The 22,881-nt window shown below is 48.5% G+C and overlaps 1 protein-coding gene across 2 annotated transcripts in view; it reads right to left on the reverse strand.

Annotated features, from left to right (window-relative positions):
- The window catches only part of LOC147621363 (uncharacterized), an 86,000-nt gene that overhangs the window by 25,760 nt on the left and 37,359 nt on the right, over positions 1 to 22,881 (reverse strand). The window contains exons 2-6 of one of the 2 annotated variants that reach the window (XM_086824099.1): positions 18,001 to 18,269; positions 17,069 to 17,804; positions 16,620 to 16,959; positions 2,577 to 2,680; positions 923 to 1,117 (exon numbers count right to left, since the gene is read on the reverse strand). In XM_086824099.1, coding sequence (XP_086680225.1) covers positions 923 to 1,117; positions 2,577 to 2,680; positions 16,620 to 16,959; positions 17,069 to 17,804; positions 18,001 to 18,269 — 1,644 coding nt within the window. Of the gene's footprint in view, positions 1 to 922; positions 1,118 to 2,576; positions 2,681 to 16,619; positions 16,966 to 17,068; positions 17,805 to 18,000; positions 18,270 to 22,881 lie in introns of both variants that reach the window. The other variant, XM_086824098.1, reaches the window with a different exon arrangement.

Raw genomic sequence — 22,881 nt, forward strand, 5'->3', positions numbered from 1 at the left:
TTGATGAGAGATCTCAAGCTTCATTGACAGATTAGGCAGGCGAGGTGCTCCACTTGCAGGCATACTCATTCCCCTCCTACTCTATGCAGATGACATTGTGCTCATATCAGATTAATCCAAGGGGCTTCAGAGACACCTGGATGCTCTACAGGTTTGCTGTGCACAGCAAGATCTTACTGTTAACCTTGGTAAAACCAAGTTCATGCTTTTCAACACCTCCTACTCCTACAGATCCAGATTGAGATCCAGGCGTAGGGGAGCCCTGGTGGAGATTGTCCCATCATATGTGTACCTCGGAGCTACTTTTAGTGCCCCCGCTTTACCGTGACCACAACAGCACGCACTAGAGTGACATGGGGATATGCAGCTTTGGCCCTACTTGACTGACAGTGCTTCAAGACCCATTTCCATGAGCCCAAGATGAAGGGTTGGCTCTTCGACACCCTCGTAAGGACATCTATCAACACCTAGACTGGATGCACCTCGAGGAGGACAAAGGGGGGAACTCGATAGTATTGGGAGAGTAGGATCGATTTCAATGTGAGACGGTTTGAAGGCCAAGAAGCAGAATCGGCAAAAGCTGATAAAGGTCCAAGATCATCATTGTACATATTCATGTTTTGGAATATACATTAAACTAGGGTTTACATCTCTTGTCTGTAGTGATTCCTCCCAGGAGTTTGATTGGCGTTAATCACAAATCAGGCACACTCTGCATGGTTGGCAAGTTGCATCCGATTCCCTACTTCTCTATCTGTACACAATCAACCAATGCTTTGCTCTTTCAAATAGACTTTTGAATTTCTCCTCCATGCCAAGTAATATAGAGAAAAAAATGTGTATAGCATAAGGAATTTGTCCCTATAGAACAAATGAATAACTAAAGGGGATGTTGCTTAATACAAACACCAACCAGACTAACCTTAATTCGATTGGTAATGAATGCTACCACAAGGCCTGTTGAAATCTTATGATCTCCAATAGAGGGTTCTGGCTGCAGATCAATGTTGGGCATGGATGTAAATCCAAACCAAATATGATCTGTTGGTGGTGGCTTTATTTGCACACGTACTGTACCCTTTAAAGATACCAATCTCATCGATAACGTTATTGGCACCTAAACAAACAAACAATTCCTCCATTAAACACTCAATGCCATGGAAAAAAATATTCATAAGACAGTTGACAAAGAAACTGAACTGATGAAGAAAGCATGACACGCATTGCAACCCAAAGTAGGTCTGAATGGATTCAAGCACTCGTTCTAACCAAGATGCAAAAAATGAAAGTTTTTTTTGTGGAGTTTGCTCAAATCATGCCTTGTGGCTCACGTCTCACTCCTCATGGCTCACTTGTTTTTTTAATTTAAAAAAGGCTCATATTACATCTCACAACTCATGTCTGGTGGCTCACATCACCTCTGGTTGAGCTCACGTGTTTTAAGATGAAATAGACTCACATGATGCCTCACGGCTGACATCTCATGTCGAGTGCCTCACGGCTCATGCCTGATGACTTGCTTGTTTTTTACAAAAGGGCACACACTCACAATGAATATTCCCCTCACAAATAATAAATTCTCATAATAAGGACATCTTTTATTGCTCATGAATTACTACCGAAAAATTTGAAATTTCTTGTAAAATTAAGCATAGAAATCTTCACTTGGTAAAAAATCATTTGTACTAATGATAAATGTCTATGAAAAAAACGTGCTGATGCAGCTACTTCACTTGCCCAACCGAACTTTGTTCTTTCCTTCTCTCTTTTTTTCATGTGTGTGCACACGCATGTGTAGATGATGAGGCCCTCAAACAACAAAGAAGAGCCACTCTGGGACATGGACCTCCATTAACTTATTTTTAGCATCAGACAAAGGTTTCAAAACTGGAGTTTGAGTGCTTTTTATGGGTACTCAGATCGTAACAATGTATAAACACGTGGTTTTTAATGCATTGGTAGTGTATTAGGCATGATCACGACTCAATGAGTACATTTATTAAATGATTAAAAATGAAATACAAGCCTTTAGTTATATAGGCTTCTCCTACTACCAAACCATTTGACCTTATTTAATGAATGCTTATCCACCCCCTAAGAGCTGGTTCACACGCAACTACACACAAACACACTAACAGCCATTTATGGAGCTGTTCACACATGGTTTACACACATACAAGCTCGGAACAATCCCCCCTTTCGAAGCGAAGGTGGTGAGACCCGAACGCAAAAGAAAGATACTACCTTCTAACCCCATCACATATTGTGTCGGAATCAACTCATCATGCACACCTCTCGTGTCATGATAGCCCTTCAATCACATAATGCGAGCGAGGTAGCACAATCAGCATTGCAGTCAGCCCCGTTCTTCCTAACTGGGATAAATGAGAAAAGGAACCTTTTATAGCATCAAGGCTTTTGTTACCACAGGAAAGGAAAACACACACAAACAAAGATACAATCAGATTTGCAAGGGACTTCCCGCAGAGTCAGAACCAAGTCAGCTTCAGTTGCTAAGGTTAAGACCTGACCATTTATTGTCATAAGCCTTACAAATCAACTTGAACTAGACTTACCAGAGAAACCTGGTCAGCAATGCGTGCTAGCACAGACTTCCAGCCTCCTTTTGATGGTTGTAACCCTGCATTATTGCTGACTGCCTTATCACTCCTTGTCTCTCCTGCACCCTCAACAACAAGACGTGTTAGATAGAAGTGCTAGTATGAGCTAAACTATGTGTAAGACTTCAAATGAATTTCACCTGCTGCAAGACTAAGAAAGATTGCCTACTCGTAATGACACCAAGGCTTGAAAAGTGTTTGTTTTTTTCCTCTTTTTCTTTTGTTTTTTTGTTTGGGGGGTAGGGGGTTTTTTTTTTTTTTTTTGGGGGGGGGGGGGGGGGGGGGGGGATGTTGTATTTGGAGTCTCGTGTGTGTGAACTCGGCCTCTTGCCCTAAACAATGTAACCATCACATCAGTAATAATTAAACTTTTGTGAGTGGTGCAAGTCTTCACTCTCTCCTCGACTACCTTCACTCTACCTATCTCCCCACTTCTAACATGGTATCCAGAACCCGCTAAGTCAGCCGCCACCGCCCTCTGCCTCTGCCTCCTGCCTCTGCTGCCGCTTTCATCGCCCCCTCTACCTGCCGCCTCATTTGCATGTTGCTGCTGCCGCCGCCCACCTCCACCAGCTTTGCCTGCCTCTGACTGCGCCACCCAGATCCACCGCCCGTCAATTCTGGCGCATCGACTCACCGCCATCCATCCCGCTGCCCATCCCTAAGCAACACCTGCTGCAGACATGCTGCTGCAAACACACGCTGCCACATCAGCAGCCATGTGGCGGTCCACATCCAACAAAGCTTCCATCAACAAACATGGCACTGCCCGTATCAATGACCTCCATGGAGTTAAACAAGAGCGGATTCACAATGGAGAAATCCAATGGAAGGAGTTTCCCTGTATGTGTGAACACTCTTTTATGTGAGTGTGTGTGTGTGTGTGTGTGTGTGTGTGTGTGTGTGAGTGAGTGGGTGGGTGGGTGTGTGTGTGTGTGTGTGAAATAGTGAGATATTGGGCTCTTTGGACAATCTGGAGTGAGCATAATTTGGCATACTTGGGTCAGCAGATTCACAAGTCATATGAATCTTTCCGAGCCTCATTGCGGCAATCCTTATATGATGCCTGCCATGAGGGTGATATGGATGCTTCTTGCATAGAGCTTTTCTTTTTATGTTTCTGATCTTTGGGATACTCTCCATTTCGGAGACCTCCCATCATGTAAATTTATGAGCATATAAATATACTGCACTGGATATTACCAAAAAAAAAATGTGTGTGTGTGTGTGTGTGTGTGAACCGACTCTTAGGATGGTTAGGATAATATCTAGTTATTATACATGTCTGACATAAATGTCATTCAGATGAGCCTCTAAGGCTATAAAAGTATCGTACTTGGTAAAGCTTTATATCAGATCATTGTCTTCTCGTTTGAGCATTATTATCTCACACACTCTCACTCGCTCTCTAACCATGGACTTCTTACATCCTCCATAGACTAGCCACCTCTCTTTTCCATGATGAGACATACCATGGATAGCATTGTATCACTTTGGTCTCATAGACCCATTAAGTCTTTAGGAGACGTTTAACATAACTTTCTTTCTTTGTTTCTTTCTCTATCCCCAGTACCTAAATAAAGCTAACAATTGGCATCACAATTGTTTAGGCTTAGGGCTTCAGTGCTTTAGGGTTAGGGTTTCAACACTTCATCCACATGTCTATTGCCGACAGCACCTACATGACTCCAACACTCAGCTCCAAGAGACGTGCAGCCCGTACACCAACGTTGTACGACTGCCATGTTTAGCCATCTCCTCAGCCCTTGGCCGCCATTGTCGCTCAACTAGTTCAGCCCCTTTGCTTTGTGTCACCGCTCCACCTTTGCTAGCACAGGTGAAGAGAGAGTAAGAGAGTAACAAACTCAAATGGAGAAAGCAAGAGAATGTGATTGCACGACTCAACGAGGTACTTGATTGATTGATTGTATGTAAGCTTACACCAAGTACATGCTTTTGTAGGTTGTAAGCCGTATCTTTTGACTCAAGGAAATCACACACACATACTAGATAAGTGACACATGGCACACTTAGCTGATCCACAGTTAAGGGTGGGTTCACACACACTAACACACTTAGCCCATTTAGGGGCTGCTCACACACAGACACAAGTGGGTACACAAACAAGGGTACATGTACACGATGGGTACCCGATACACACATAGAGACTTCGAAACACCCAACAATGAGGTTGTTAGCTTGTCCCAAGCCGATGTGTGCGCGCGCCCTATTGTGCTTGTTCTGCCAAGCTCGCATAACTGGGGATCCCTCTTCTTATTTTGGTTTATCTTCCGAGTCTTTGACCACATTCCAAACCCCGTCACACATCAACAAGAGTCTGATGTTGGTTTGCAATGTAGGGAAATTAGCTTTGGAGAACCTCTCAAAAGTGGTGCTCCTTTTGATCATATCCATGGTGTTTGCAGGCAGTGTGTTGGGCTTCTAATTTGATGATTCTCTCCCAAATTTGGAAAAGCCCCACATTTTCATCATTGGAGAGGCTTCAATTGGGCCGATTTTGCCTCAATTTCGGAAAAGACCATTGCCATGGCTTGAAGGTTCATTATCTCTCTACTTGAAGCTTTCTCTCTCTTCTACACACACCACCATGGATATCTTCAAGCCTCCATCGATGCAACTCTGGATCCTTCACTTTGTATTAGAGACATGTTTTTTTTTCCGAGAAAAGATCCTTTCATTAGTTATATAAAAACGCCCGTAGGGCTACAAAAGATCTCTCCTGCTCCTAAGAGAGAGAAGAGCAGTGAATACATCATGGCAGCCCGGGAGACTCTCCCTAGGTGCTGCAAAATACAAGCATCAGTATAAAGAACTGAGCGGCTAAATCATACAATAGGGGGGGGGAAGAGCCAAACAGGTGGCCTGTAGTGCCAACGGGGGGATCCCGTGTGTAAGGTGTAGAACGGGCCACAGCGCCAAGTGGTGTGAAAGGCCTGGCGCCGTAAGATCGCCTCATCCGAGTCTCCCCGGATGCGGTCGTACTGTCCTCGCAGGGTGTGGATCAACTCCTGCCAAATCCCCCGTACAGTCTCTGCTGGTGGCTCCAATCTCCCCTCAAAGGCCGTAAAGCACCGGGCCCTCCAGGTGAACCAGATGGTGAGGCTGCTGAGGAGCTCCCATCGTAAATCCCTCTCCTGTGTCCAGCTGGCGGACGAGAAATCCGGTGCCGGAACCAGGCGAGGCTGGCCCCTAATAAATCTAATGGCCTGACTGCCCTGCTCCATCTCATAGCCCATAGCAGGCCCTGACGAAGTCGACCAAGCAGCGGCACCCCACGTAAACACACCCTCTGGAGAGAGGGGGCCCAGAATACGCAGTATCCACAGCCAAATCTGCTGTGCCTGAGGGCAGTCCCAAAGGCAATGTCTCTGTGTCTCCATAGGGTGGCCGCATCGGACGCAGGCCGCCGGAAGACCGCTGTAAACAAGCCAAGTGCCAACTGCTGAGCCCTTGTGGGCGACCAGCCACACTGAAAAGCCGAGATCCTGCGGGCCTGCCGACTAGCCCAAAGCCGAGCCCAGAAATCCTCCAGGAACTCCTGTGAGAGTCCCTGCAATCGCCAATGCCCCGCTGCCGCTGGAGAAACCGTCCTCCTCGCCGTCAAAATATGCCGTCCCAGCCGAACAGTATACTGGAAAAAGGTGATCTCTGTGGCCTCAAGGAATGCATAAGGATCATGCCACTCGTACTCCCCGGGGTCCCACTGTAGTCGGGCCAAGGGGCGCGCTGCATATGCCCATATGCGCCAATCCGGGAGCACATCAGCAGGGTCGGGGTCAATATGCCACTTCTGAGAAGCGGAAGCCACTACCCGAATCCTCTGAAAGGTGCACTCTGCAACTAAAGGCGACTCCACCTCCACTCTCTGGAGTCTGCCCTCATCCTGAATCTCATAGTAGAGGCATCTGCCATCCTCAGTGCTAGCTCTGACAGCAATCAGGATCTCCAACTGTGTAAAGGCTCCCATCCACCGTGGGGCCACTGGCTCGAGAGGTGTGAACCACTCCTCTGTAAGTGCCTCCTGAATATCATCCCTCATAATCAACCCCCCTCTGAAGTGACTCAGCCTCTCCACCTGGATCTCCTCTGGTAGACTGCAGAAAGCCTGCCAGTCTCCAAAACTACGAGCTGGGCCTGTCGCTAAAGGTCCCCAGGCTAGACGAGGCCGAGAACCCAGCATATGACCCTGCTCCGTACGAACCGCTGGGCTCCAGATGAGCGGCTGTCTGGCCCGCTCCTCAACACAAGGAGGAGGCCGCTGAGAGAGCCCCGGTCTCAGCAGCTCCCAAGCTCTCAGGATACTCAAAGCAAATCTGTCCTCCCATCCTCTACTGAGGCCTGTCCTCCTCATCTCTATGAAGATCCAGCGAATCTCTGGTGCCCAAGTACGCCTTGCAGGGGGCGCCCGAGCCTGCAGTCACTACAAGAGGAGCTCTTTCCAAGGCTCAGCGCCTGGAAGCAACCCCCGAACAATGAGCTTCCCCAATAAGGCTCTACTCTGATCGACTGGATCTATAATGCCCAAACCGCCCTGAGCCAGCGGAAGTGTAATAACTGCCCATGCAACCTTTGCCCGAGCTGGCTGACCGTCCCGCCCAGACCACAGAAAGTTCCTGATCAGCCTCTGTACCTGGCTGATGCAAGAGCTCGAGAAAATCCAGCAAGACGTAATGTACCACATGGTCGCTAACAGCACCTGATTTGCCACCACCACCCTCCCAGCCAAGGATAGTCGAGCTGTACTCCAATACAATAGCTTCTTCCGAATGCTCAGAAGAAGCGGGGCAATCTGTTGCTCAGGTGACAAATCGAGGCCAATCTGGCATCCCAAATACCGCACTGCTGTGCCTGGAGGAATCCATCTAAAACCGGGGTCCGGGCTCCATGCCGAAGTGGGAGCACTACTGATCCAAAAGGCCACTGTCTTGCGCCAATTGATCAATGCTCCCGAAGCTGCACTAAAAACCTGGAGCGACTGCTCAGCTCGAATAAGATTGGCCTCTTGGCCATGCAAAAATAAGCCCGTGTCGTCTGCAAACTCAGCATCAAGCAAATCCTCCCCCCGGACTGGGAGCTGAAGTCCTCTCAAACCAACCTCCTCTGCCGTCAAATACATACTCATAGCCTCCGCAAAGAAGAGAAAAAGGAAAGGGGCGAGAGGACACCCCTGACGGACTGATCTGGTCAGCTCAAAACTCGGCCCCCGTCCTCCTGCAATCAGCACCTGGCTGCGAGCTGTGGAATACAGAGCTGCCACCCCTCTGATCCATCCTGGCTCAAAGCCCAGGCGAAGCATAGTGCTCTCTAAGAATCCCCAATCAACTCTATCGTATGCCTTCTCAAAATCGAGAAGCATCACGACCAAGTCCTCGCCAAGAAATCTAGCTCGGGCCATCGCCTCCCAGAAAGTAAAGATGTTGTCAAGGATACTGCGCTCCTTGACAAATCCTGTCTGAGTAGCATGAATCAACTCCCCCAGGAAGGGCTGGATCCTCAAACTCAAGGCCTTTGCTAAGACCTTGTAGACAGTATTGAGGATCGTAATAGGCCTCCAATGCCGAATGTCATCTGATACTCCCTCCCCCTTGGGGATAAGATAGATCAAGCCCTCTGAAAAGCTCTGCGGCATCACCCCAGTGTCCAAAACATGCTGAAAGCCCCTGCGGAGGCCTGGCCCCAAAAGGTCCCAATAGCGCATAAAAAAGGCCGGCGTCAGTCCGTCCTCCCCTGGGCAACTATGTCGCGGCAGGACCCTCAAGGCCTCGGCAAGCTCAATCTCTGACAGAGGCGCACCTAGAACTGTACGCATATGGTCTGTGACCCTCCTCTGCACATGGGCCCACACAGTCTGTATGCAAACATCTCGATCCTTAGTGGCAGGCTCCGCTGAAAGCAGGTCACTATAAAAAGCAGTGGCAATGGCTCTGATCTCCCCGAGCTCAGTAGCTACCGATCCATCCGGTCTGCCAAGCTGGCGGACTCCTGCTCGCGCATGACGGGGTCCAATGATCTCAAAAAACTCCCCAGTCACTCTATCACCAAGCTGCGTCCACTGAGAGGCCTGACGACGATAATAAAACTCATGTCTCTGCTCCTCTACCTCTCTAACCTCCTGGCGTGCCTGGCTCAGCTGGGACGCCACCCACTCACATGCAGGCTGCTGCTCCTGAAGGCGCTGTAGCGAAGCAAGGCTGCGTCTCAGCCGTTGCTCCCGCTCGCGAATCTCTCCCAGTCGTGTCAAAGCTACAGCGTGCAGAAAAGAGCTAAGATCAATGAGTCCCTGGGCACACTGGCCCGCTGCATCCTGGTCAGAGCACTGACTATCATGCCAGATCCTCTCAATGTCCTCAGCGAGACTGGGATCTGCAAGTACCCTCTCTGGGATCCTCAACTGCAAGCTGGGCTCCCGTGTCCCCTCCTCCAATGTCAATATAACTGGCGCATGATCTGAAAATGAGGTGCCAGCGAGAATGCCGACGGAGCCCCCTCGCTCCCCTAACCAATCGCCCACATAAAAGCGATCAATCCGTGATAGATTAGTCCCTCCCTGCCGGCGATCCGACCGAGAGAAACTAAGACTGTCCTGAGACGGGGAGAAAGCCCCATGCTGCCATGCATCAGTGATCCTCAGTGACATGCAAAACCGGTCCCAAGCTGCAAGCTCCATGCCGTGCACTGTAACATGACTGCCTCCCACCCTATCTGCCGGGTCCTCAAGCATGTTGAAGTCTCCCCCAACACACCAATGTGCGGCCTCTAGCAATGCATCTGTAACCTGAGTCCAGAACTCTGCTCTGGCACTAGCATGATTGGGCGCATAGATGTTGAGCACACCCAATAGCTCATCATGCATCCTCAGAATGACATACTGTGCTCTACCAGGCACAATGACCCCTCGATCCACAATGGCCTGCCGCCATACATCTGCAATAACCATGCATACTCCTCCCTGTCCACCCAAAGGACCAAACCCTGCAGACCAAAAAGTGTCCCATCTGCCAGGCATTACCGAACCATATCTCCGGATCCTGCTCTCACCCAAGTGGTGCTCCTGCATCATCAAAATGTCTATGCTGCCACCAACCAGGCACCTCTGAAGCTCCTGCCTCATGCAACCTCGATAGCGTATAAAGTGTGCTCCGCCAAGGCCCTGTACATTCCATGAGATGATCCTCATAGATGCCCTGCTGAGGTGGATGCTGTCTCAGCCGTACGGCGGGCCTTCGCAAGCGGCTTGGATGGAGAGTAGTCCCCATCCGAGCGGCTGCGAATCTGCCCACCCGGTGTACTGCAAGAATCCCGGATCAGGCGCCAGTGGCTGTGGCCCATGGCGACTGCCTCCTGCTCTGACAGAGAAACCTCGTGTATACTCACATATCCAGGGTCGCGTGCCAAGTCTGCCACTATGCGCATGACCAAATGCCGAATCCGTGAGATATCCACACTCCCGGGATCCAAGAAAAAATGAGCCAACTCCCAAAGTCGACCTATCACATCTGTCACCTCCAGATCGCTCATGTGGTGAGAAAACTCAACTGCCTGAGTCTTCAAAGTGCTGAGAGCGAGCTCAAGAGTCCACTCCCGATCACAAGGTCCACATAGAGGGAACGCCACCGCTGAGTCTACTGCCTCCTCCCCTCGGGCCGGAGGTATCACTACATGAACTCGAATGGGTGCTGGCTCATGGGGGCCCTCTGCTCCAAAAAGCCGTGTGAAGGTATAGTCAAAGGCCTCCGAGCGCTGTCTAATGCCAAGGCGACTCAGCCGACTGCGGATAGATGAAATCCGTGAGGCCCTAATCGGCATAGGTCTCCTCTGTGATGCTCGAGCGAGGTCAGTGCTCAGCGCTCTCCGGACTGCAGGTGAGCGCCAGGGAACTGCCAGGGTCTCCCGGAAAGGTGAGGCGGGCGGAGGGGGAGGAGGGGGAGGCGAGGGAGGTGGAGAGGGAGCCGCTGCCGAAACCGGAGCGGGGGCGGGAGGAGGCGATGGTGGAAGCGAGGCGGTGGGAGGGGACGGGGGTGGGGGGGGTGAAGGAGGGGGAGCTGGCATCTCGTGGTCCTCGGTCGCTGCAGGGGTCTCCTCTTGAAGGGGAGCAAAGCTGTTCCCCACGGGAACCCAGTGAGGATGAGACTGTGGCTGCTGCTGCAGCGGTCTCTGGGCGTGCTGCTGTGGCTGTCTCCCTCGGCGGCGCCCCTGTCCAGGCTGCCACTCCGAGGTCTCTGTGGCCTGAGCAGGCGTCCCTGAGGCAGCCTGCCGAGCCGAATCTGTGGGCGGGCCATCAGTAGCCTGCTGCTGTGGTGAGGGTCGAGGTCTCCTGCGAGGGCGGGCCTTGGCCAGATGACCGACCTGCCTGCAAATGAAGCACTGGTTCGGGAGCCCCGAGAACTCCACTCTCTGATCTATCCACCCCCCCCCCTATCCTAGGTAGCTGAATGACCTTAGGAAGGGAGGAGATGTCAGACACCAACACTCTGACCGAGGGTAGCCCCGCTGCCCTGGCCACCACTGAAGCAGCAGAGGGGCCCGTCTCTAGTACCGAGCCCACCAATGCTCCGAGCCTGGAGAGGAGCGGAAGATACTCCCAGCGGAGACCAGGGAAACAAACTGTAATATGGAAGAGGCGCTCTCCCTGCTCCGCCGCTGCTGGGTCAAATCCATGCTGCCAAGGTCTGAAGAAAGCCCGAGCACCCCTGATGTCCAGAGGACTCATGGCAAGGACCTTGGCAACGCTCTGGGCGGCCTCGAACTCGATCTGATAATGGCCCCGGCCCAGGAGCTGTACATCCAGGATCTTGCCCACATCTGCAAGAAGGCGGGCCTGAAGAAGATCCCTGATCTCCCCTCTGCTGGGGCGAGTGCTGACTATACGGCAGATAGTGGAATGAGCCTGGAGGCGTTCCACCTCTGCGGTGAGGCTCGCTTCCTCTTCCGGCGAAAGAGAAAGCCTGATGGGGATGACCTCGGGGGCGGGCGAGGGGGCTGCGGATGAGTCCCTCTGAGACGAGGCGGGAGGAGTCTCCATTAGAGTCTGAAGCTCAGGCGAAGGCGAGGCGAAAGCGGAAAACCTGCAAGAAACGGGCTGCACACAAAGAGGCGGAAGACCGGAGGAAAAGGGAAAAAACACAAAACCCCCTGGGAGTGGAAAACAGCGCGAAGGAGGGGGGGGGGAGTGGGCGAAAAGACGAAGGATAAAACCAGGGGGGGCGGGGCGCTGCTGAAGAAAGGCGAAGAGGCTAGGCGGGGGGGGGCCAGCAGGCGTAGAGGCTAGGCGGGCGGGGGGGGGGGCGAGCAGGCGAGGAGGGGGGGGGGGGCGCAACGCGAAAAGAAAAAAAAGGGGGGAGGGCAGCAACGCGCAAGGAAGGGGGGGGGGCGGGGCACTGCTGAAGAAAGGCGAAGAGGCTAGGTGGGGGGGATGCGAGCAGGCGGAGAGGCTAGACGGGGGGGGGGGGGGCGCAGCAGCGAAGAGGGGGGGGGGCGCAATGGCGAGATGGGGGGGGGGGGAGGGGGGCGCAGAAGCGAAGGCAGGCAGGCGGGGGAAGGAGAGGGGGCGCAAGGGAGGGCAGGCGAGCAGCGAGCAGCGTGCGCAAGGTGAAGGCGGGAGCTTCAGCGAGCCAAGAATAATCCCCCTTACCTTGCAATGCTGCTAGGGAAAGGTTTGTATTAGAGACATTATTTAGGGTTTTTTTTTCTAGCATCAGCCTCTTAGGGTTTACAGTTTGTGAGATGCCAGCTCAACTTCACTTCATCTATGCACTGCCCACCTTAGTATATCTACTGCAACCTGTCAAATCTAATGCAGCTCGTCGCCCATCACCAGTTGCTGACAATCAACAACTTGTTGTCTACGCTGTTGTTCTCTGTTGAGCAGCTCAACATTCTCCACAGACAAGCGTGCGCCCCTTCTGTAGGGGCAGCCGACTCACACCCAGCCTCAGCCGTCTCCAGCACACACAGCCCTTGTGCGCTCCTCTGCTGTGCTTCTATGAGTGCATGCGCCCCCTTCACCGCCCTACACGCAGCCACCACGTGCCCACACACCAAGGTCCTCCCGGCACCTTCACCTCCCACTTGCAGCAAAAGCCACAAAAAATAAATTAGGGCATTTTTTGAAAATTTCAACAATTCGAAAAATCAAGTGAAATCTATTAAATTGGAGCTTCTGCACTTGCAAGAATTCGGGCCTTTTTCAATTTTAAGGCAGAGTCATTAAATTGAGGCTTCTAAAAGACTCAAAACATTATTCATAAATTCGCACAAATCAAAGCATTTGCAACTCCAACAAATTAGGGCTTTTTTGAAATATCAGCAATTAGCCCAAAATTGAAGCCTCTGCAACAGTAGAATTTTGGGGGTTTTCAAATTAGGGAAAAATTTGCCTAATTAAGCCTCTACATTTCCAAATTGAAGCCTCCTTCGACACATTGAAGACATTTTGGGTCCTCTGCCCTAGTCCCCCGAGCCATAGTTGCATTCCGTACTCGTACTCATCCGTTGAGTACTTTCAATACGTACCGTACCGATACCATGCTTTCCATACCCGTACTTTTTTTTTAAAAAAAATACTTGTTAATTAATAGATTTTCACTTTGTATCCTATCTATGTGCCATCTTTGCTTGATACCGACTCTTCAAACCCCTATTCAGGTTTCTCGCACCCTTGTTCCTAGCCCTCAACTTCTCCCAATTGCCTTGCTCCCTCAATTTTCCTTTTCAATGGACTCATAACGCACAAGAATCTATATATACTCCAGTTTGTACTCGGTTTTGACATTGATAGCTTCCTTATTTTCATAATTATATTTGTGTGTGTCATTGATGATTTCAAATTTACACTAGTCTCTCATCTATTTGTGTGCCTTAGTGCATTTGACATTTCATGTCTAAGAGTATAGTCGATTTATATTTCAATTCTACTAGTCCATTTCATGTTAGTTGTGACTAATGCATGCTTGACCATTCATTCTTTATATATGTTTTTAACCAAATTTGCTAACTAGGTTCTATACTTTTTTAACTCTCTACATAACTAAAGCATCCTCATGTGCATCATACCATAGTCGTGACTCGTACCATACACCTATGATCTCATATTGCACCTACATAAACCTAACCACCTTGTAGGTGGATTATAAACTCGTAACTCATTTATAATATATATATAATTAGTTATATATGCTAATTGAAAAAGTGAACATACTCAAAGTACTTATCCCGATGCGTGCTTTCATACACATACCACCTAAAGTACTCAACCACTATGCCCGATCCTAAAATAACTGGCCAAGCATCGATTGCTTGGCAACGCCATTGTAAACAGCATCTTCATCGACACTTCACCAACTTCGTAAGCTTCTAAACTTCGATTCCGTGTTTATGTATGTGTCATGGGTCCTCTTCCTCGATCGTCCCCTGAACAAGATTTGTAATAAGTGTTAGTCATGTCACTTTTTATGTGTTTGTACCGCCTTGTGTTATAACAAGCTCCAATACTTCAATTTAGGTCCAGGGGGATGGTTTTCGAGAGACTAATGAAAGTGAAAGTCACGAGTGGTCAAACTCTTTTGGCACATGTTCCCTAGACCTCTGAGTCTCTGCACGTCCATGCTTGTTAAGCCTCTCATACTTGTTGAGCCTCTGAGCCTTTTGTGCCAAGCTCACTAACCTCTGAACCACGCTTACTAACCTGAGTCTGCAGCATGGATCCTCTCTCTCTCTCTCTCTCACCAATGTGAGTATTTTTCTCATACCTGCATACCAACATGGAGTGCTCTCCGGGTACAAGAACTAGGGGTGAGAAGGAGAGGAAATACAGCACTGTATGGGTGAATACACAGAAAATCAGCGAACCCCATGCTAAAACCTGCATGACAGCCATGAAAGAGATATGCAAACTGCAAGATACAGATATAGAAAGCCTGCAAAGAAGCTTGGAGAAGGTCAGGTCGAACTCTTACAGGGGCTGCACACCTCTATGCAAGAGGAAATGGACAGGTGGAAGGAAGAGATGCAGGCCCACATGGTGGGCCAACTCAACAAGGTGCGAGAGGAAATGGTTCAGATTCTGGAAGATAAAACCAGCCATCAAGCCTCCCTAATCTCGGATTTAGAGGCTCAAGTAGCCATACTTAGAGAGGAAAACAACCACTTGAGGGCACGCACCCAATATGAAGAAGGCGAAATTCAGCCATCCCTCAATGAGGAGCTGAATACAATTAGGGAGCAAGTGCAGACCCTCCAAGCCCAAGAGGAGAAGAAGGCCAATGAAGTAGATACATGGGCTGAAATGATCAGGAAGACGCAACATTGTGGTTGCCAAGAGGCAACGAAACCCACACCATAGCTCTGTGCAGGAAGATGGAGATTCCCGACACTCCCTTTCTTGAGGCATGGAGGGTGAGGAAAGACACCACAAAGGAGTGCGCACTCATCCTCAAGTCTACGGGGGTAGAGGCAACTTGCAAGGCAGGCATTCCTCGCCAAAAGATGGACGTTAAAAGGGGAAAAGACTTACCTTGAGGATGACCTTACACCAGCCCAGGTGGCACATAGGAGGGAGTGCATGCCTCGCATACTGGAAGCGCGTTGGGCAAGAAAGTGGACAGTGTACAGAGAAGGGATGGTGATTATCACCTAGCGGCGCTCTCCGTGATAGTGCGCGACCTATGGGACCACACTAGAGATTGCCGTTTGGAATTGCAATGGCACTCTACGAATAGATGCAAGTACCTTCTCTTTTGTGCCCTGCCCTCTTCAATAAGTTATATTAATGTCTACGAAAGACCCCAAGGACCTATGAGACCAATTGTAGTACAATGGTACCATGGATATACTGAGCCATGAAAAACTGAAAGAAAAAGTAAAATGAAAACATCTGACAGTACATGTGATCAATCGATTATCTTGTGTAGAGTGAGATATGCTATGATCAGCTAATTACAATACCCACCTCGGCCAAAACCGATCTGATGGTGGAGTGAGAGAGAGAGAGAGAGAGAGAGAAATAAAGAAAGAAAGAAAGAAAGATATATTCTACTAAAGACCCAATGGGCCTATGAGACCAAAGAGATACAATAATGTCCATAGCATATCTCATCATGGAGTGGAAAATAAAACAGAAAGAAAACATAAACATAGCTATGGTCATGACTCGAGACATAAACAGTCACAAATAATCAGGATCTTTATCTTCTTCACTCGAGATTGACACTTCTTTCCAATTTCTAATTGAAGAAATAATTAGAAAATGGAACGGCAAGTACAAAAATCATGAATATTAATTGGACGTTTGGGAAAAGAACCCTTGACCATTCGGTGAGACCAACGAGAGACAAAGATTGTGTTATATCTGTATCTTGTATCTCACTGGGGTGATACAAAACTGTGCATGGAAACTCATCATGGAATACTAAGAACATAGAAACATGAGAGCAGCATCAGCTCCAAGTAGATGGGGGAGAAAAGAAGAAGATTGTATTATTGTCCACTGGGAGCCAAATATGACCCATGGGACCAACAAACTAGTACAAGACAAAAAAAAAAGTCTTCTTCTGTTACTATGAAGGGTAAAACTAGCAAGCTAGTGTATGGCATAATGTGACTCGAGCTCCTCTCTATGTTTGAAGAGTCGAGTGATGAATGCCCCCAAAACAGTGGGTGTGGCTGTAAGAAATACTTGTGGCAGCTGTGTGTGGCCCTCAAGGAGTTTGCTATTGAAAGATGATTACACCCCCTTGCTATGATTCTTGAAAAAAGGTTTGGGAAAAATTTTTAATAGTCGATAATATTGAATAAAACTAGTCTATATGTTTTCTAATGAAAATAAAAGCTTATCTTGCTTGCAAAACACATAAATCTTAAAGCCATCAAAATGGTGACAAAATGGAATCTAATTAAGTATTCTAGCTGGCACCATGAAGATGGTCACTCTTTTTGTGGAATCAAAGGATGATTACTAAGTGCATACAAAGAAGCCCATACCAGCTGCAGTATCAGAAATAAGAGACACGTCAACATCAGTGCTCTTTTCAACACTTTCGAAGCCTTTCCTCAAAATATCTGCTGCCACTGCCCTGGCTAAAGTAGGTTCAAGGCTCTGGTTAACAACATTTTCTTGTGACATATAATCGTGAACATCTAGACGTGTCTCTATTTTGATCTGTGCACCACCAGAATATTCCACAGCAGCATCGAAGGACCATATAAAGTCGGAGTCTTTAGGAAGGACTTGCATACTATGAAAAAATGGAGGCTTTGTCCCAAGCTCTAGTTTTGTACAATTGATTCTGCCCATGTATCCTGGAGTGGCAAGCTTGGAAAGCTGCTTCTGTGATGCAGTCATAGACAATGCATCAAAAAAAGTATAGTCATAATGCATGTTAGACATGACCAAGTCTGAATTCAATAGAAAACAGTGTGGTGACACTTGCCTGGATCAGTTTGTGGCATGCCTCCTGAAACCGCAGGCTATGGTAACCATCGAAGAACAGTCTAGAACACAGTATGTTCCAGCACATCGCCCCTTGGTCAAGGATGGGCGCAACTGACTCATGCAAAACCACTTGTTCTGAACTCTTCACTGAGTCCGACGAGCTGTGATTGTCTTCTGCATGGACCTTTTCAGAGTTTAATTGAATTGAAGAACTGCCTGCTGTCCCATGACCAGAAGAGCCCTCCATTGGGAGTTGAGGTTGTAAAGATGGTTGGAAAATCACGTCTTCATGCCCACTGCATGCTGACTTGGACTCCAGTAAGCTAAGTTTTGAATCTCCAGGCACACTATTGTCTTTGTAAATGAGTGGGTTTCCCTTCCATGACCCTTTCTTTGCTAATTTTTTCCAAAGCCGCTGCTTCCTGGATATGCCCACCACCATCTCAGGCTTGCCGGGCGTTTTGCCATTTTCATCCTCTATATTTTTGTTTTTGCTTGCCGTATGCTTTGAGGAAGCCAAATACGCCTCATCAAGCCGTAAACAATACTCGTGGAACTCTCTCTTGCGGGCAATGTACCAGTCTTCCTTGTCAGTAGTCCATCTAGAAGCGGCACGCAGCACCTGACACCACGTCTCCTTTTCCCAGCTTGTTTCCAAATACAACAAGCATACAGGGCTTCCCGCAAAGAACAGCTGACCACCATTTTCCAGCTGAATGGGATACTTCTTAGCCCTTCAGTAAGCAAAACACAACAAACGACTGTTAAATTTCTATACATTCAGCTGTCTAAAAATCAAGGAAGGCAAGGAAAAAGAGAAACAGATAACCACATAAACAAGCAAATCTATACACATACCATACATCCTACTAGTCGTACACTATGGTGACACCCGTATGTCAAAATGAACGTAAAAGAATAGCTATTTACCATTTTCTAGAGATTTCCTTTCCTCCAGAAACAGAAAGAACACTGCATCCTCTCATATCTATGCGCTCTTCGGCCCCGTCCTCGGCCACAAGAGAGAGAACATGATCTTCGAGTCGGGCATGCCTTCGACTTGGGCATACCTCAAGAAAGTTATCGCTGCTGTCCTTACTCCTTTTGTAATCCTTTAAGGCTTTCTCCCTTTGAGCCGAAACTTTGTTCGTATCTTTTCTTGATGGTGCACAAGGCAAAACAGCTACCCATATATCTCCCTTCAAGAAAAGATATTACATTAAGTCAGAAAACATCCCAGAACATTGAATTAGCAATGCAGTCACTCTGTGGTAGTTGCACTTGTGTAGTTTGCGTGACATATCATTGACAATAATAACCAGGGAACACTCATCTACTATGAAAGAAGACTACTGCGATTCGATTGAACATGGAGAAGACCGAACAGCACACAAAACCATAAGGCATTGCTTGGAATCACAATATTGTGTCTTAGCCTCTGTGCATGTGCTGGTGTAAATGTGTGCGCACGCACACGTGTGTGTGTGTGTGTGTGTGTGTGTTTTGGGGAGGGGGGGTGGGTGTGGAGAGAGACTCATCGGCGCGCTCGTGTATGCCTCTGCAGAACCGCCTTCGGAATGCTGCCGACTCTGCAGCGCCCCGCCTTCGCCACTTATACTCTGCTCCTGTGCACCTGTTATTCGTGCCTTCGTACACGTGCGTCTGCATGCGTATGCATGTGCGTGTACATGCGTAAGCTGTGCTGCTGGTGTTCGACGTGACCTGCTTCCCCTCTGACACATCATCTCGCATCTTAATGCCCTGACTCTTCCTTGCTTGCGACCTGCTCTCTCTCTTTGCTCTGTTTTTTCCTCTGCTCAGCTCCTGCTCCTCGCTTTCTTCTCTGGACAACCCTCTGTGAGTGTGCGCGTGCGCGCGCGTGTGTAAACTGAATCTCTCTTCAGTGCGTGGTTCAGTATAGACTCTTCACCGGACAGTTGGCTTCAGACCAGAATGTGAATATCAAGGTTCGCCATCATGCTCACAAGAATGATGAGCACAGGAACAAGATTCTCTGTACTGAGCTTGGCAAATCTCTCCAGGAGTTATCTCCTCAGGAGCATTTTGTTCATGATGAAGACCCATGGTGATGGGGAAGATAAGAACGCTCACGGGAAGAGGTGGTTTACATACATTCATCGTATTTAGGGGCTTCTTTTGATGATACCCCGTGTGTATGGTCAAATGAAGGTTGTATATGGATAATCCAGCATCTCCCATGGGGAGAGTGTCACAAAATTTCTCACCTTCTGTTTTCTATTGTTCATGTGTGGCATATGGAGCCTGACATGACATACATGTATGGCTGGTGGAGCCTAACATGGTGTGTCTGTATGGCTGCTGGTATATGGAGCCTGACATGATAGTACATGTATGGCTCATGGAGCCTGACATACATGTGTGGCCTGTGGGGCCTGACATGGTGTACCTGTATGGCTCATGGAGCCTGACATGATGTGATTCCCTAAGACTAGTTGTCCTAGGGATCTTCTGTATTTATGTTTTGGGAAGGTTCCAGAAGGATCATGAGCCCTCGACATTTTAGCTGATACAACTAAGCATATGGGTGGTTCTTCCAGTCTAGCTGCACTCATCTGTGTGCATGGCTTTGATTTTATATTTGAATGACTTGTCTTGTTTGCCTAGACAATGCCTAAGATTACTGCCTGTGTTGTCCATGGGACTAGGGACGCCCGGACCATGCTGATGCAAAACGCAGACATGAAGAGAGAAAGAAAGAAAGAAAAGAAAGAAAAGAAAACTATATTAACGTCCTTTAGAGGCCACATTTGACCTATAGGACTAATCAGATACATCCATGTGATTACATTCCACTTCGGGGGCAACAAAATGAAAATAGAGATAAAACTAAAAATAGTTCAAATTCCCTACATGACCGTAGGAGAATCCTAGATAACATGAAGGATTTCTCCGGCAGCTACTCTTCATTACTACCATGTTTGGTTGTCCTGAAATCTGCAATAACAGCTCTACCTCTACGGTAGACTGTCCATTTTCCTTGTTTCCTTGCTTCGTATACTTTATTGAGTTCTTGTTTCCTGTTTTTTAGTTGTGTGGCTGTGAGTTCATCCGCCATCCACACCTTCGTTCCCTTAAGTGACCTTGTTTGCTTCATGACTTTAATTTTGTCTTTCATATCTACGTACCTCAAAACCACATGTTTTCCTTTGATTGCCACTGAGGGATCTCCAATGTCGATGAAAGGGATAGCTCTGCACAGCTTTCTTTGTAGAATCTCGCATTCCGAGACATAAGTATCATTCGCAATCTCCTCGTCCTCCAATACCTCCACCTGTTCCCAACCTCTCACAAACCACCCACCCTAATTTCTTTTGCAATCCATTGCTGCTCGTTCTCTTCATTAATCTATGATATTACTTCTTTAATGAGAATTTCTTTAGGCTGTGGATCAAGTAAATTTACCTGTGTGATTTCCTCCTTGTTTTCTTTTTCGTGTTGTTGTTCCTTAATCTGTTTCTCCAGGGTTGAAAGATGTTGTTTTGTCTGATGTAGTTCATTTTGCAAGGCTGAATTTGTTTGCTGAAGATGTTGAATCATGCTCAGGAGGTACCGCTCCCATGGTGATGGTTTTTCATTGGGTTTGGTAGGAGGGGAGATAAGGGTTTCGGAGAAGGTTTTCTTGCTGGCCATGTCAAACTGCTGGACTGTTTGAGAGGTTGCTCTTCACGAACCCCACCCCCATGAGGTGCAAGCCCTTACCTGCCTGGAGGTGGGTTACAACCCTACCCTACAACTAGGGTGAGCAGGTGGGCAATAGGTGCACAGGTCCGTATGTGAGTAGCAGGAGAGATGGGCAACAGGAAAGAGAGAGAGAGAGAGAGAGAGAGGGAGAGTTATGTTGCTGCCTTGGGGGCCTGGGCAAGGGCGGGTGGGAAAGGGAAAGCGAGGGGCTGGCGGGAGGTAGGTGCAGATATGCGAAGGCGAACAGGCGACACAGGTTCGAAACAGTAGGCGGGTGGGAAAAGGGGGCGGCGAACAGGCGACACAGGTTCGAAACAGTAGGCGGGTGGGAAAGGGAAGGCGAGGGGCTGGCGGGAGGCAGGCGCAGATATGCGAAGGCGAACAGGCGACACAGGTTCGAAACAGTAGGCGGGTGGGAAAAGGGGGCGGCGAACAGGCGACACAGCTTCGAAACAGTAGGCGGGTGGGAAAGGGAAGGCGAGGGGCTGGCGGGAGGCAGGCGTAGATATCAGTAGAGAGTAGAGAGAGAGAGAGAGAGAGAGAGAGAGAGAGAGAGAGAGATGCTGGAAATTCAGTATATTCTGATGGTACAAAAAGGTACCTACAAATCTACAGCCCTTGGCTGTCTTCTTGAAAAGGTGAACATCACCAAAACAGTCCCTAACTATGACCCATCCCTTAAAGGAATGAATGATTCTAATGATGAGCCTCTTTGCCTATTTATAGGCCTTTGGACTCCTTGGGGAACTGGCCGACTAGCAGTCGGCCAGCCGACTGTGCATGGACTCCAATAAATAAGCGCTTCAGCCAACAGCTCCTCATATCTCAGCCGACAGCTTCTTGCTTAGTCCTCGTACAGCCGACAGCAGCTTCCATGCCTTCCAATGCCAATCCAAGCCCTTGCTCCAAGTCCAAACTACACCTTGTGCTCCAAATCCTAGCTCTAATGGTCTTTTTCTTGGCTGCCCCTTCTGGATTAGCCCTGAGAATGTACACAAGCATGTCATGTATATGACATCTACATGTGTTTTGCAGGTGGTAAGCATCCCTAAAAACCCAAATTTACAGCTTTATGATTTCACATACTAATAATTATGGGTGCATGTTCACACACACTTATAAGTGACTAGACAACTTATAAGTTGTACACACTAGACATGACTTATTTAATACACGTGGCGGCCAAAAGACGGGCTATGGACAAAATTTGGGCCATATGCATGTAGGCGCCCCAACGTGGACCTGAACACGTTTCAACTATTATTGGTGGAGAAACGCTATTGTTGAAGGGGAACTCCAGTTTTGCTCATGCGCATGCTTTTCTGTGTGCATGGAGAGCTGGTCGACCAGTTTTACAGACTGCTATGGCCATCTACCACGACAGTAACCCACAAGTGTATGGGAGATGCTAGCCGACTCCTTCAAGATGCTTCCGTCCTGCTGGCCAACTGTTTTACAGCCCTAAAAAGCGGCTGGCCAGGTCATTAGACAGGGGAGAAGAGCTAGTCGATTAATCTGGGATAGTTCTCTACTGTTCGTAGACCTTCTGGCTTGTGTTCTGCTGCTAGTCGATTTCCCCTGTGGCTTCTGAGAGCTGATCGCAGCCCTTCAAGGCTGGTCGACTTACTCTGAGAGCCAAACAGGTGGAACATGAAGATGCAGAGCTGTCTCGGGCTGATGTGGGAGTGCTAGGGCTGTCCATAGTTGTCTTGCATGTGCTTGATGACAGGAATGCTCTCTTGTGCTGAGGATCGTCATCAGATTCAGCATATGTTATTGTTTTTTTTTTCATATTGTACTGGAAGAGATAGGTGCTAGCCAGCGGAGAATCCCTGGCACCCGTGAAGTTGTATTTGGAAGCAGACTTCTTTTTGGTAATCTAACCATAAAGAGGAGGGGGGGGGTGCAGCCCATCTATGTACATCGACATGCAGCTCGAGCGGATGATGAGGGGTTTTCAGCCCACATGAGAGATGCAGAAGATCTTCATGCACTGTCATGATATCTCCACCTTCTAAGTATGTTCCTGCTCCTAGAGTTCCATCCAGAGTAGAGGGTGTTACATAGGAAATCAGCCCTAGATCTGGG

This window comes from Cibotium barometz, chromosome 30 (genome assembly GCF_041138505.1).
Source record: "Cibotium barometz isolate CiBa-2024 chromosome 30, ASM4113850v1, whole genome shotgun sequence".
NCBI classification, from domain to species: domain Eukaryota; kingdom Viridiplantae; phylum Streptophyta; class Polypodiopsida; order Cyatheales; family Cibotiaceae; genus Cibotium; species Cibotium barometz.